Genomic DNA, 16,300 nt, shown 5'->3' on the forward strand with positions numbered 1-16,300 from the left:
AATTCTAGCGCACTCGAGCTGGTTTCTCCATTCTTACCTATCCTACCTTTAACTCTTTTTAGGGTGCAGCTATATGTTTTATTTATTTCAAAGTGGGCCCATTTTAATAATATTTTTTTTCCTTCAAATGTGCAGAGGACTCCCCAAGTGCTGTGTTTAATTTATTTTAAAGTAGGCCTGTGTATTATTTTTAATTCTCCTTATAGGAGTTCTTTGTTTCTTATTAGAGGTTAACAGTTTTATATAATGTAATAAATAGCCTAATAAATGCAAAACAACTGTAGTTTGTGTCTGATATAACAATAAATACAACTTTATTAGCTATCAAGCTATGAAATATGTTTTGCGGCTCCAGACAAAAAAAATGTTTTGGAAAAAGCAGCAAAATTGCTCTTTTGGTCAAAAAGGTTGCAGACCCCTGCCCTAGATGATAAACTTCATTACACATGCAAGCAGTTAAACAAACATCAGACTCACGTGAGAGAAGGAGGGCAGGTCCATGCTGTAGCCCGGGTTCTGCCTCAGCCACTCCATCAGACCTTTGCTGGCCGCCTCTCTGTCGATGGCCACGATCTCCGGCTGAGGGGGGGTCTGCGTGGGGGTTGGCGTAGAAGAGGAGGACGGTGTTGGAGGGCCGGCGGGTCGTTCAGAAGGAGAAGGGGACGGCGAGGAGGTGGAGGAGGAGACGGAGGAGTGGCTGATCACATCCAACCGGCCCTGCAGCTGAAAGACACACAAACAGCTGCTTTAACCTCTGAGCAGGGAGAGGGGTTTCCTCCTGCATCTTTTTGATATGACTTTTCCCCCTCACAGTGAAGCACACACAATCAGAGCTACCCTACGCCCTTACTCCTCCCTGCACCCACCTGAGTGTCGGCGAGGTGCAGTCCTCTGCTCTTGGTGAACTCAGAGTACAGAGCCTCAACGTTTCTCCTCCTGCCTCTCCTCCTCCTCAGGGAGTCATCTCCCCTCAGGCTCCCGTTAACTATCTGCCCCGTAACAGGGTGGATGAGCCCCGCCTGCAGGATCCCGGCCATGTCGATCCCCACGGGGCCCGAGAGCGGCGCTGTGATGGGGGGTGGAGGGGGCAGCTTGTGACCGCTGAGTCCCACAGCTCCTCCTGACCCCATGCCACTGGTGGTGCTTATTTCTCCGGAGGACTTGGTGAGATCTATGGCTGTTTCCTGCCAGCCGTTAATCAACATGGCCCCCGTGCGATGAGAGTGCGGAGCCACCACCGCAGAGGCACCACTGGAACTCGTGGTGGTGGCAGTGTGGCATGACGGTGCCGATTTCCCGCCTAATACCTTGGCTGCAGCAGCAGCGGCTTCATAGTCGAAGGACCTCCGCCCCCCTGCTCGTTTGAGCTCGGGGAGGTAGGGAGGAGCCACCAGCCTCTCCTGTAAGAGAGGTAAGGAGGTGAGGCGCCAAGCTCCGCGCCCGCATGCGCCGCCCCGCGACATGTACTATCAGAGTGGACAGGGTGGGTGAGGGGCAGACAAGATGGGAGAGAGATGATGTTTGTTAGACCCACATATGGACTGAGACACAACACAGCGAGGGCTATCAACCAGACCTGGGTAAAACATGAGGCTGACAGCTCAGCAGATTTTTTATTTGAATTTATATTTTCCTTTTGTTTCAAGTTCTAAACTTATTTAATCCTGCCTGATGTGTTTACCTCAGAGAGCTCGATTATGTGATTAGATCTATCAAAATCAGTCTCATGGGAAAACCTTAAAATGCATAACTTTAAGAATCTTCTGTTTCTAACAGTTTACAAAACTCAAAATATGCTTTCTTACTTATTTAAAAGGACAATCTGTCCTCTAGTCTATAGTGTGTAACATTGGGAATCAATCATGTTGAATGAAACACACTGTATAGATAATATTTCAGACCCTAAATTGGGTGTAAAGTTAATAAATACTGTTTCTATACATATGTGCCTTTTAAATCATTATTGCCCAAGTCTGATATCAACATGTATAATATCAACATTACAGACAAAACTTTACAAAGAAGAAACAATGGTGTGAGGTGCCAAGTGGAAAATTGCTCCATATTTAATTATTTTTGTATGTATAAACATGAATAGATTTTTTATGTGTTGAGCTACAGATCGAACAAAGGTTCATTCAATCGTGTGTAAAATATATCTACATAATGTTATTTTAGCATTATTAGCAAATTACAAAGAGTGGATTAAACAAAAATTAGGTTTATTAAAAAAAATGTAAAACCTATTAAAATTTTCTGGAAAGAGCAACACTAAATACATGAATACAAATATAATAAAAAGTAAAAGTGAAGAAGCACTTTCAGAGTCTGTTAGCTGTCCGGAGTCTATTAGCACTATTAGCTTTATTAGCCATTAGCATGGACACCATTTATGAACCATGGCATGAGATAGTGGAGATACATGTTGATGGATGACGAATGCATAGATATGTACAGCAGAGAGTTAGTTTCATACAGTAAGTGTTTCCCAGGGATGTTCTCACCTTAGGCAGCCTTGTGAGGGGGGGAGGTAGGGAGAAGCCCAGCCCGGCGCTGGTCTGCTGACCCCTGGCCTGGCTGGGGACGGAGCTGGAGGCGGTGGTGGTAGTGAGGAAGCTGGCTCGCTGGTGGTGCTGGGCGATGCTGGTGGCCAGGCAGGAGTTGGCCACCATGGAGCCGGGGGAGTCGTACTGCTCAATGGACGAAGGCCACTTCCCCTTAAGGATGGCGTGGCAGATGCTGTCCAGGCGGTTGATGATCACTCGGTCCTACGGGGGGCCAAACAACAGCATAGGCATTGGTCAAAATGGCTATACATTTTTGTTTTACTCAACACAATTAATGGAAATGTATCAACGTTCCACTAAAACCCCTGGGAGACGCATTAATAGAGTTAGGCGAACAAAAATTTAATTACATGGATGGATGCTAACGTGGGCTTGTTAAAAAACATGATTTCACGTCACCACCGCTAAGCCAAAGGCGGCTAATGTTCGGTCTGATGAATTGTAGTCTCGTTAGGTCACTTGTTTTCAACCGCAATTTTTATGACACAAAAGCTTCAGACATTCCCTAGTGGGGTATTTACTGACTCATATTTTGTCGTAGAACAAAACGTGAAAATCTCTTAAGCTCGTGTTAACCACATATCTTATTTCAGGCATCACAACAAAAATTCACCACTTGATTTCTGACTGTATAAAAATGTGGTCAAGTCAAAATGTTGCCTTCTTACAACAGAATAAATAACCTTTAGGTGCATGGTGATACAATATTAGGGGGAATAACGTTAAAGAAACCCTTACAGATACTGGCCTACTATAATGAACAAAGGTGCATTTAAAAAGAAAGATAAGCTCATTTCAAAGTTTTGCATTTCCTAAAAATATCTTTACAGATATGTTGGACACAATTGGGTACCTTGGGCCACTCAGAGAACGAGTAGAGAGCTTTCTCCTGCAGCAGCTGAGCGATGGTCGGCTCCCGGCTGTCGTGGAGGCTGTCGGGAATCTCACACACAGAAATAGGAGCCGCAAACCTGGGGCTGCCTCCATAGCCCTCCACCAGGGGCACTGAGGGAGAGGGGGACATGTCACAGCTCAACAACACGCCTGGCTTTTAGAAGCATCTCAATTTAATTTCCTGACAACCAGAAGGCAAGGATTAATACAACAGCCTTAATTAATAGCATCATGTGGGTCTTTGAATAAGTCGAGTAAAATCAATAGAAAATGCATTTAACCACTGTTATTTATCATTTCAGGCCATTCTCAAAGGAGATATTACTAAACATAGGCTGGTTTTATCTCTAAAAGGCGACACATTTGAACTTTTACATGTTTCTTAATAAAAAAATGCTATCTAATCATTTGTTTCCTGAGAAATGTGTAAGATAAATAGAAGAGATCAGTTGGTCTCTGTTAACACTTTCTGTCATTTTATAGTAAATGTATAGAGTTAATAAGATAATCAATGATAAATCAATTCATACATTAATAATTAGACAATGATTAATGGAAACAAAATTGGTAACGGAGAATTCGTATGAAATCCTCTTTAATCGCCACACACAAGTACGCAGAAACGCACAGTGCAAATGAGTCTCTGCCTTTTACCTATCCTAGTGTTAGGAGAAGTAGGCCACCATATTGTACTTCTACTCTTTATCATCCTCCTTAAACAATGATCTCTTTCTAAAACTCTGACTCCTCACCTGGTGTACTCGGCCTCTCTTCCTTCACTGGGCCTCTCCCCCCCAGACTCTCCGGGGCGTCCCCCAGCCCTTCCCCCTGCTCCAGCTTGGGGGTTAGGACGGTGCTGTCGGCCTCCAGCAGCTCCTGCTTGGTCTCAGCTTTTATCTCTGGTAAAGATGAGAAGGCCAGGTCCTCCGGCTTCGCCTCTGGTTTAATCTCAGAGCTGTCTGGGTAGTTAGTAAACTCCAGACCTTCTGACTTGGCTTCAGGCTTGATGGCAGACCTGTCCACAAAGGCTGTCGTACTCAAGTCCTCCGGCTCCGTCTCAGTCTTAACTCCATCTGGATAAGTGGCAAAACAATAAGCCATTGGTTTGGCTTCAGGTTTGATTTCAGAGTACGCTGCAAACTGGAGAACTTCTGGTTTCTGGTCTACGGTCTTCATTGACAGGCTGAGATCTTCAGGTTTGGTCTCCGGAGTTTCTGGTTTGACCGGATAGTCTAACTGCTCGGCTTTGGTCACCGAGTTCTCTGACTTTACACGGTAGGGAAGGAATCTTCCGTGTTTGAGCTCAGAGTTATCAGGGTAAACGTCCAAAGCTTCTGTCTTTGTTTCCTCTAACTTAACCGGCAGCTCTTGTGGCTGTTGTTTCTTCTCAGCACCTCTGTCTGGTAGAAGGGAGAACTTCAGACCAGATGGCTTTGTTTCAATGCTGTTTGAAGGTAGAGCCATTTCATTCTGCTCCAGGAGATTGACTTTGCTGTCCTGATCAAGGGAAAACGTCAGGACTCTATTCTTGTTTCTGCTGCCATCTGGCAAGTTCAGATGTTCAACTATGTAGTCTTCCTGATCAGTTTTTACACCAGAACTTTTTGTACTGGTGTCATTGGGCTTTAATGTTCCATTAGGAGTCGAGACAGAAGCATCAGGGCAGGAAGGTGGTGCGTATTCAGAGTAAATGCTCTGCAGCACCATCTTGTTGGGTTTGACGTCTTTCATTGGTGTTTCGTCCATAAGAGAAACGTGATGCCCTTCAGAGATCTCATCCACCTGATCCGCCAGGTTGGTGCACTCCACCGGACCCTCTTCCTCTCCAGTAGCGCTCCCCATCAAGGTGTCAGTGTCCAAAGAGTTCTCCATGGTCTCTTCCTCCACCGCCTGGTACAAAATGAACCCGTCCACTTCCTCTCCGGGCTCTTCAATCGACTCGGGACACGCCAGACTACCCTGCTCTTCCAGCTTCCCCAGATAAGGTGGTAACCCCTCTTTATGATTCTCATGAGGGTTTTGTTCATCTTGTTCCCCAAGGCTAGGGTCCGGCCCTATTCCGTCCATTTGTGCTACATCCATGGGCGAATTCGAGCCTCCCAAACTTTGGTCTGCATCTGTGAGGACAAACCATCACGATTTTTAGTATTGCCTGAAAATATTAAGATAAGTCTGACTTAAATTTCAAAATGTGTCTTGGATACATAGTGTATCTACTGTTGAGAGTTTAATGAAGGGCTCGGCTAAATATCAATATCCTGATGTGAGACTAGATATCATCTTAGAATTTAGATATTTAAATATTGTAAATGTTGTTTTTACTGCTTTTAAAGGCTGCATTACAGTAAAATGTAAATGTTATACACTACAATCCTGGAGTGGAGTGCACCAGATGGACGTAACTCTACGTCCGACGTAGAACCGAAGGTTAAAACCAAACTAAAGTTATGACTAGTGCACCAGTTAGATTTATGCCCTGTATGTGTTGCGCCTGGGTTTAACTTTTACGCCTAGTATGGAGCAGGCATAAATCAGAAAGACAGACTAGTATCCATAGTAACGTAAAACAGGCAAGAAGGTAAATAACGATGGCAGTGCGTCTTGTTTACAGGTTTAACAATGAAAGGGCATTAAGACGAGAAAGATTAGTCCGTGATCGAACAAACCCACTGGACATCTATTCAGTGAGCTGATAGAGAGGGTTCGTTTCGGCAGACAAGCCCTTTTTGATTTAATCGAGGAGATCTCCCCTCAAGAACAGAACGGATCAGACAGAAACGCTGCGCGCTCCCCAACCTTGCAGGTGCTGATTGCGCTCAGATTTTACGCTAACGGGCTGCTTTAGATGGAGAATATTATGTAGACGTGTGTTGCTTGGCAACAATAACTGTTTCGCGTGTATCGACGTGGACGCGCATCTTAAGACTAGGCGCAGCTACCACCGTGACTAGTCAGGCTTGAATCACTAAGTCGACGTAGCTAAGCCTGACGTTAGAGTTAAGACCTACTTTTTTACGCCCAGCTGGTGCACTCCACTTATTTACCAAAATATTTTGTCATTGTTTTTTTTGGCTTTTATGTAGGCCCTTTTTATAATATTTCAATATTGCTTATTTTGAGTGTCAACAAATTCAGTTTTTTTATTTGTCCCGTTGGATTATTTCATATGCTTTAGGAAGGATAATGACACTTAACCGACACTTTTAAGGAAACAGACATGTGTGTCTTTTGGCCACTGGTGTAAAATTAATTAGTTTTGGGATATATAGTAAACACTTATTTTAGACATACCTTGCTCTGGATCACACTCCTCTCTTCCCAGGCTCTGATCTCCTTGCTTCCCCAAGTTCTGCACCCTCGACAAGTCTTCCACTTCTTCTTCCTTGTCGTCAAACTCGAACCCGGTGCCCGCTTCCTGTCCTCCTGCCTCCTCATCCACAGGATTGGTCAGGCTCGCAGTGACATCAGAGTGTCCCAGCCTATCATGAGGAGCAGTGATGTCAGACAGAGAGAGGGGAGGAGGCGGGACGTAGGGAGGGGGGGGACTCGCTGACAGATCGGTCTGATCTGCGCTGGGTTCCTCGCTCACACCAATGTCCTGAAAACAGAACAAATTGTCAAAAATAAGATTTACTGGATTCTCTTAGACTCACAATACATCAGATTAAATATTGTAATTCATTTGATATGTTATAGTACAATTAGCACATTTTATTTTAAGTTCTTATGTTTCTTTAAAAAAAACATTTTGTTTTATCTTCTAATTGCACATTCTTATATAAAATTCTTATGTTTGTACAAATATTTGTCTTCTTTATTTATTATTATTTATTTTTTATTGTATTCTTAAATGAAAAAACTGTTGTTTTTCAAATTATTATTATTAATGTAATTCTTATCTAGATAAACTGTCACAAAAACAATTTTACCTGCGATACAAAAAGTATTCTGATGATTAATTAAGATTATTTAATGTACTTGTTAAAAAAAATACCAGTTTCAAAAGGTTAATCAATTATAATTTAAAACAAATAAAGTTTTATTCATATCTTTAAAGACTTGAGTCTGACTTAAGTGCATGCCTTTTCAATTATGTGATTTTGTGATATGCCACAAAATAAATATATACATAAATATTTGTATTCAAATTACCAGTCCAGTCCTTGTTTACTGTGTTGTTCTTTTAATTGTTGGTGTTTTTTCATATTAATAAAACATTAAAAAAAATCCACTGCTACATAATTTATAAAAAAATAGACGTCTAATTTATTTGCACACCAAAACAAATAGTTAAATGCCATTCAAATATTGACTATTGTTCTCCAGCACCAGTCTCAGCCCTGACCATTGAAGTGGGGGCTTTATGCCAATATGACCCACAAAATCTGCCTGAACTTTCTTCTACGTTTAGCTACATTTTTTCTTTCTACCTTACTCTTTTCAATACAATCCTATAAAAGTATGTTTATAGTTTGACATCTATCGTATGCACCACTTACTAAACATACTGTTTTCATATTTTAAAGGACTAACTCTGCCAGTCACTAATGTTCCCCTGATGGCACATGATACAAAACCTACCTTGAAGAGCATGTAACTGGAGGACAGCGGCTCCACAGAGTCTCCTGCAGAGGGGTGGGAGGGAGAGGATGAGGGTGGGAGGCCCAGACATTCCTCCAGAGTCCCCCCTTCCTCCCCTCCTCTGTCTCCCCCCTGAGCCTCCTCGTCCTCCTCCTCCAGGAAGCCGGGCTCCAGAGTGGAGGGACCCAGGATGGGATCGGACTCGTTGAACATGTGGTGAGCGGGACTGGAGTGGTCTGTACCATCCCAGGGAGCCTGAAGGGGGGAAGGTGATAAATGCAAATTATTATAAATACAATTTTCTCGTATTTTGCAGACTTAACAAATAAGGGGGATTTTTATTTGAATATCCGGGTTTATTGAATCCAAATTGAACAGCTGTTGTACATGTAGTTCTCTCATGTGGTGTTGCCAAAAGTTGTAAAGGTCGGTTCAAAACAAAAGGGTTGCGATAGATATACCTCTATATCCACTTTGCCTTGTTCTGGGATTAGACTCATTCCTGAAATCGCTTTGTGTGACAGCAAGCTATAACATATTACAAAAATGGTTGGGTTAAGACCCCTCTGATATTTTAGCTTGGTTTGAGAAACTATTTTGCCATGCAATATACGTTAGGAAAAACTCTTGATGGGTTTGTAAAGGATTGGTCCCCAATGTAATCTCTCATCTTAAAGGAGCCCTATTATGCTCATTTTACGATTCATAATTGTATGTTGTTCCTCTCCTGTGATATGTCTGTCTCCTTGCTTTAATGTTCAGAAAGCTCTTTGTTTCTCTCGTACTGCCTGTGCTGCAGCACCTCTTTTCACCCTCTGTCTGAAACCAGAGCCCAGCCTGCTCTGATTGGTTAGCTAGCCGGCTCTGTTGTGATTGGTCAACCGCTAAGAGATTTGTCGGAAATGTCCCCCCTTATCACATACAATGTGTGGAGCGCTAGCCAATATATATGTGTTACCAATATATATGTGTTACATAGTGATGTCACTATATTACGGAAGTGAACAAAGGAGTCCAATCGAGGCACAGGGTGGGAGAGAAACTCCCATTGGAGGGAACACAGGGATTTTTGCCTATAGTATGAAGACCATTTATACATGCACAAAAAACCTCTACAACACAATAAGGGGAAACCCAAAAAAAGCGAAGTAGGACCCCTTTAAATGTAGGTTCTTTAATTTATATAATCTAAGGACAGTGGAAAATAAAATAGTGAACACAAGAATATCTATTTAAAGCAAAGTGCGTACCTGTAACTGATCGAGCTCCACGGATGGAGCCATCAGCCCCGTCTCCTCCGAGGACCCCTGCTCCCCCACGAGCACGTCACTCCTCAGTTTGGAGTCCAGGTCTGCCCCCCCGACCCCGTACGAGTTGAGCATGCTCTGCCCTCCAGCTGCGGAGTTGAATGGGAATCCGTTGAGGGCGTCTTTGGAGGCCTTCCCTCCGTGCAGAGCGTCGGCCTCATGCTGCAGAGCGCCCAGCTCCAGAGTCTCATCCAGGGGAGGACAGTCCAGGAAGTCCCCCCGCGATCCAGGAACTATTCCCAGACTAGGTGAGGAGGAGTTGTGGGCGTCCAACGGTAGAGGGTGGAGGTGAGAGGAAGACGAAGGAGGCACAGGGTGATGGTGGTGGTGATGATGGTGGTGGTGGTGAGAGGACTGGTGGGGGTACTCGGGGGGCTGAGGGGAGTCATACAGGCAGCAGTGAGGATGAGGCAGCTGCGGGTGAGACGAGGTGGAGGAAGAGGAGATGCCTGGGTGTGTCACCATGCCGGGATGGTGAGGGTAGTGGTGGGTCTGAGGGTGGAGGTGGGAGGGGTGGCCCCTGACGTAGTTCCTGTGGGCCTCCAGGAAGCTCAGCTGGGGGTCGTTCAGGATGTAGAAGTCGGTGCGGCTCAGGCCGTGGCGCGCCGCCCCGATCAGGAGGTCGCGGTCATGTTTGCCCGACTCCCACCACACCGGGAGGTAGAGGGAGGGGCGGCACAGCTGGAGGCGGGCGGAGAGCAGCGGGTGACGGAGAACCTGAGGGTAAAATCGTGGATTTATGTGAAAAACTCATGTTTTGGTCACTGCCTTTGGTATATGTAACGTTTATCGCCATATTCAGACGATAAATAAATGTTTGAAGCTTGTAAAGACGGGGGTCAACCTCAGCGATCACTGTTTACTCTCACGCGTCCCTCCCTAAGTCTCCCTGAAACAGGGTCCGAGACAGAGATTCTCATCTGATTGTAAATAAAAACAATGATTTGGCTTTCAGAAAATGTAAATATGATCCCAGAATTCAGATGATAAATACAGCTTTGAAGCTTGAAATGGAACAATGACGAGCGGCCAACTGAGCAACTGAACGGCATAACAACAGGCAGTGTGTGCTGTTTGTGTTTCCTCAGAAAATACACCTAGCACACACACACTCACAAACTTTCTTGCGTCCTACGTAAGCCAAGTAAAGAAACATCTTTGATGCTCCTAGCTTAAATTGAGTTAGCCTAATCAATACGATACAAAATGTTTGTATACGTAAATGTATGTGGAACTGCAGGACGGAGTCCAGAAAAAATGTCCTTACGGGGACACTAAAGTATATCGTATCGTATTATGAGAGGGACATCCTGCTAACAAGCTTTGTTATAGAAAATGTTTAGTTTTTAACCCAGAGCAAATATCTGAATATTAAATACATAAAAATCTAATAACCTTCGTATTGTTTTACTTAATTAGTTTGCTTGTAAGGTGAACGTTTTTAGAGCACTGCCACTAAAGCTCCCATCATGCTTTTGGTGATGCAAACAGGATGCAGCATGTCAGCTGTGCGTCATCAGAGCCTTCAGCCTGAGGGGGTTTCTGTGAGACGTGCTATGAGTTTATTGGAAGTTTCTTGATACATGTATTGTTGTCTTTCGTAATAATACTTGCGTTAGCCAGTACTGATACAAATCAATCAAATGTTAGATATTCTTAGAAGACAAAGAGCCCCAAATAGAAGTTTACAAAAGAAAAATTGTTTTGAGAGGAATAAGGTTAATCTGCTTTTGAACAATAAGCATGAGTTGCATCAATGACATTTGGCCTAAGCGATGAAGCCTTGTTTCCACAGCTCACCTGCTCTCTGATCTTGCGCAGCAGCTCGATGCGGTACAGGGTCCGCGCCGCTCGCTCCTCCGTCAGAGGTTCCACCAGCACCGCCGGGTCCACCAGACCTGCAGGGACAGAGTGGGAGAGGGGAGGGAGGTCTGATCTTTATTTTAATTCAAGATAAAATAAGAAATGTTTCAAACTAACTCAATTCAAAAACTAAACAGCAAATTTGAAAAGGAAAATCTAAAAACAGTCCTCCTACCAGCAGGGGTCAGTAAAGTTCCCAAAGGAGGGACATGAGGTGGGCAGCTACAACCATAAACATTTGCCTGTATATAATGTAAATATATAATAATATAATATGTATTATATGATTTATTATGATATATTATATGATATTAAATGATGTATAAAACCAGCAGTCTGTGGATGTGAAACAAAGGAATACAGAGCTTCCTGACAGTGGTACAAATTAATTGAATTTAACTTTACTCTGAAACGCATTACATTGGTACCATCATTTATCCAATGTCATATATCTAAATGATCTGTATTTCTGTATATCTTACCTATTTTAAACCAGTGTTTAGACGAATGAAGAAAATGTGTTTGTATCATTTAGTAGACTTAAATATGTCTTTAGTTGTAAGGGCTTTTGGTAAGTGTTAGGTGTTTTGGAGCTTTTCATTTTTTTGTAAAATAATAAATCTTTCCAAATCTACATTTGTTGCAAATACATATATTATGAATAATTTCTGTTTACTTTTGATAGTTTATCAGGAAGTCTGACTTAACATCGCTCCTATATGTTTTATTTTTGTACTTGTATTCTTAAGCTGTTGGTCAATAAAATGAATTAAATTGAATGAATAAAATGACCACATCCAGGTTTTTTAGATTTAGTGCAGCTCTGATGTTTCCGTCAGACCACACCATAATGTAATAACAGCACGTTTACCTTCTTCCTTCCTGGCAGGCAGCTTGCAGGCCGCCCTGCACATGTTGACGAAGGAGTTGAAGTATCTCTCCAGACTCTCGTCCGTCTTCCTCTCCAGCCGGGCCAGCGCTCTGAACTGGGACCAGTCGAAGGACTTCCTCTCCGGGTCGTACACCACCCCGAAGGAGGACACCGTGCGGTAAAAATCTGCCTGTTCCCGACGAGTCCACCTGAAACAAGAGGGAGGGAGATGAAGATATAATGTTTCAGTTATCATATTCATGAATAACTTAAAAAATGGAGGAAATTCTAATGCTTTTATTATGAAGCTTAAAGAAGAAGGAAGCACAGTTCATCAATGTGAGTGACACAAAGAACGTCATGAAGTTGAAATACCTTGAATACTGCAATCTAAAGTGTGTGTGTAGGCCTCTTCCAATAAAAACATCGCAAAGTGTTAAAAAGTTTCCAAAAAGTTTGTGTTAAGAAGTAAAAATCTGAAACATTGGTAATATAAATTGAGAAAGGTGGAGAACTGGTAAAACTCATATTTATATTCTAAAGTTGTAAATGCAAACAATTAATAACTGTGTGAAACAGACCTCCATACATTTCAGAACATCAACTTTCTTTACAACATACTTGTTATGAAATGTGCTATCAACAATAACTCGACCCTGCCTTAGAAGGAACCAATATCGATGTTAAAAGTTGCTATAAGCTGAAACTGATAGTATGTCATTGATCATATGACCTTCTCTCTTATTTTCCAACATGGTTTGACAGCATTAAGCAAGACTTTCAGGATAAAAGCCCACAGAAATGCATATCCAAAAGTTGCTGAAATGAGAATAAAGTCATTCTTATCGCATATTTATCTTTAAAGGTCCTATACATGAATACTCATATTATTAGGATTTATCACTTTATCTTTTCTCTGAATTTCCCACCTTCTCTGCCACTCCAGGAACAGGGGGTCCGGTTCCGTGGCGACCACGGAGCAGCGCCTCAGCTCCTCCCCCAGCTGCCACGCCAGCGGGCCCCCGGCGTGGTGACCGTGAGCGCCGCCGGCTCCCATCGCCATGCCAACGAGACCGTCGTGCAGCATGAACTCATGCCGGAGCATTGGCTCGCGGCGCAGCGTGAAGCGCTGGAAGGCTGTGATGAGGCGGCGCAGGCGGGCCGTCAGCGAGGGGCCGGGGGGCCACAGGGGCCGCGCCTGGACCACGTGGAGGGACGCCACCCCCGTCCCTGTCCCAGCTGTCGTCGTCGTGGTAACCAGTGTAGCATCGTGGGCGCATAAGTCACCTGACATGTGGGAGTCTGTTAAGAGAATGACGTGCTATTTATCAGAGTAAGGAACGGACAATTTGATCAAATAGTTAGCACTATATAACGTTTGAAAAAGAAAAAGAGAAATACCTCCTAAAGGATGTCTGGATATTATTATTTTTATGATACAGGAACTAATAAATACCCGTGTTTCATTACCGTATTAATATTTAGGTTTTTCATCTTCTGGGAGTCTGTGGAGGGAATAAGAGATGGACATTTTGATCCTAATTTAGTATCCTTTTTGTCACTAAATTTAGCAAATGTATCATTTCAAAAGGGAAATAGCTATTTAAAACAAGGATGCCATTTTTTTTATTCTTACCGGTATTTCACTCTTTCCACCATCACAAAAAATGCCTATTTTACTTGTTAAGATGAGTTGTGAAAGGTTCAACTTTATTAAAACGCAAATCAATTGGTCCATCTTTAAATATGCAAATGCATATTATTTGTTCCCATACATATTCTGCCTTAAACTACATACAGAAAAAATGGAAAGATGATTTTTTACAATACTTTATCTGTTATGTCCCCGGTTCTGACCAGAATAATTGGTAACAAGGTATTAGTATCTAAGTGTGGATGTCATTTTCCACAGAGTGCTATTAAACATTTAGATGTTCATTAAATGTGATTGTACTCTCTGAAATGAAAACTTTAGGTGAAAGGTGAAATGGGTTTGGATATGATAGTTGTTGAACTGAATAGGTGAAATGGAACCCAGAGGAAAGAAATTATATCATAATTTCTAAAGAGATGTCTTAATCATCACAGAAAAAAATTAAATGACTACTTGAAATGATATAAAAGTGCCTTTAAGAATATAAATACGAACACATTATACAGATGTCCTGTTGGCATCAATTTACATATGTGTGTTGGAAACGAACATGTCAATATGTATTAACTTTATTACTACAGAGATATTATTCAATAAATAATTCATACATGATCATCGTTAAGACATTAAGTGTAAAATAAAGCCATTTGTAAAAGGAAAATAAATTCAAAACACAAGTACGATCAGGAAATGCTCTCGTCTATGTGTTAAGAAGGATTTGAAAGAAGACACAGATTCAGCAGACGCTTTCCTCAGGCAGATTGTTTCTTGGCCTTGGTGCCCGACAGCAAACACTGCTGTGTGTCCCCTTCAGTTTGCAGCGGGGCCAGGATGCTGTTATGTACCTACTGTAACTTCTTATTGAGCCCTGTCTCTCCCTGAGGCAGCACACAGTGTACAGACTGCACTTTATGTGTATGTGTGTAACAGTCTCACCTGGCCCGGTGCTGTCAGGTTTGTCTGAGGTGTCGGTGCTGGAGCACGTCTCCTCTCCCTGTGAAAGGAACACACAAAGATTTGACTGAAGAGAAATATACAGGACTTTACGATGACTTATTATTTATTTCAGAAGGATTTTGTTTATCATTTTGGGTTATGATTGGGCACTACGGTTCAAACGCATATCAATACAAGTATTTTCTTCAAGACAACATGTTCTTCTCATTTTCAGGTTCATATTTGTATGTAGTGTCTGTACTGGGACATGTCTCCATGCTTTAATGTTCAAAAAGCTCTTTATTTTTCTCATACGGCCTGTGCTGCAGCACCTCTTTTCACCCTCTGTCTGAAACCAGAGCCCAGTCTGCTCTGATTGGTTAGCTGACCAGCTCTGTTGTGATTGGTCATCCGCTTAAAGATGTCCCGCCCCTTAGCCTATCACTCACAATGTGTTGAAGCGCTAGCCAATAGAAGTGTGAGTGTTCCGTAGTGATGTCATTATGTTAAAGAAGTAAACAAACATACAATAATGATATATGTTGACATCATTAAGACAATGTATTCAGTTACGGCCCAGTCCTACCTTTCTCTGCACAAACACAAAAACTGTTTTAATATTAATACTATTGAAACAAAAGGAGGCCTAACTTATATTTTCTTTGTACCGATACCTGACTTTGTACAGCTTACATTTGCTAATTAAATTGATCATACACAATTAAAATAATATTCTTCTTTAACTACAAAACACATGTATAACCATACATTAAATAGCTTTAGGTTTAGTTGAATACTCGATTCTGATTGGTCAATTCAGAACACGTGACACGTTAATACCGAACAGACAGACCGCTGTCAAGGACTTATTGACCATTGTTAAGGACGCTCACATCTGCACAAACAAGTCTTTTCGATTTAACTGTATACAGTTTGGCAGAAAAGCAAACTGCATGCAGTTTGCTTTTCTAACTGACAAGACAAGAGCGACAAGAAAACAGCGGAGAAGTAACGGGCAGAAATCCTCCTTTTTACGCAGCGGTCCAGACATAGACATCAAACGGCGACACATATTCAGTTGCCAGTTACTTTGGCATTAGGGCAGGGATATCTAGATACTTTCCAAGGTTTGAGATAATGAATTGTGCTACTTTTAAAGCAAGCAGCGATGTTTTCAAATCTGTAATCAAAAAGCTCCTCAAAAACGCTATCGAAGCAGTTCCTGCCGTTGCTACGTTAGTTCAAACAGTAACAACGGACTATTTTTCTTAGCGGATGCATGTCAATTTAAATCAATACANTATTTTTTAAATCAATAAAATCATTTTCTAAATCCATAAAAGCATTTCAATTAATAGTGGGAGTCATAACGTTACTTTGTTGAGAATGAGGCCATGTAATAAGCGGGATAATGTGCAGCGACTTGGTCATTATGGGGAAAAGAACCCCTTCATGCCGATCTAGATTCCTCCGCTTCGCGTCGGGCTCCTGATCAGCCTGTCGGTGTTCTTTTCCCCATAATGACCGCGTCGCAGCACATTATCCCTTACGTGTTGTATTGTGTGTGGTAATTAAGTATGTTTAAAGAGGCCCTATCATGCTTTCTGTAGGTTTTCCCTTTCCTGTA

The 16,300-nt window shown here is 42.4% G+C and overlaps 1 protein-coding gene across 1 annotated transcript in view; it reads right to left on the reverse strand.

Annotated features, from left to right (window-relative positions):
- Positions 1-449: 449 nt before the first annotated feature.
- LOC104949186 (chromodomain-helicase-DNA-binding protein 6-like) overlaps positions 450-16,300 on the reverse strand; it is a 50,038-nt gene continuing 34,187 nt past the window's right edge. Inside the window, exons 2-13 of the mRNA XM_010775493.1 lie at positions 14,674-14,731; positions 13,013-13,385; positions 12,084-12,292; positions 11,150-11,247; positions 9,293-10,066; positions 8,043-8,297; positions 6,753-7,059; positions 4,214-5,578; positions 3,421-3,572; positions 2,505-2,768; positions 867-1,466; positions 450-723 (exon numbers count right to left, since the gene is read on the reverse strand). Coding sequence (XP_010773795.1) covers positions 457-723; positions 867-1,466; positions 2,505-2,768; positions 3,421-3,572; positions 4,214-5,578; positions 6,753-7,059; positions 8,043-8,297; positions 9,293-10,066; positions 11,150-11,247; positions 12,084-12,292; positions 13,013-13,377 — 4,656 coding nt within the window. The 5' untranslated portion in view covers positions 13,378-13,385; positions 14,674-14,731 and the 3' untranslated portion in view covers positions 450-456. The remainder of the gene's footprint in view (positions 724-866; positions 1,467-2,504; positions 2,769-3,420; positions 3,573-4,213; positions 5,579-6,752; positions 7,060-8,042; positions 8,298-9,292; positions 10,067-11,149; positions 11,248-12,083; positions 12,293-13,012; positions 13,386-14,673; positions 14,732-16,300) is intronic.

The sequence above is a fragment of the Notothenia coriiceps genome, unplaced genomic scaffold (genome assembly GCF_000735185.1).
Source record: "Notothenia coriiceps isolate Sejong01 unplaced genomic scaffold, NC01 NC01_scaffold00015785, whole genome shotgun sequence".
In the NCBI taxonomy this organism is placed as follows: domain Eukaryota; kingdom Metazoa; phylum Chordata; class Actinopteri; order Perciformes; family Nototheniidae; genus Notothenia; species Notothenia coriiceps.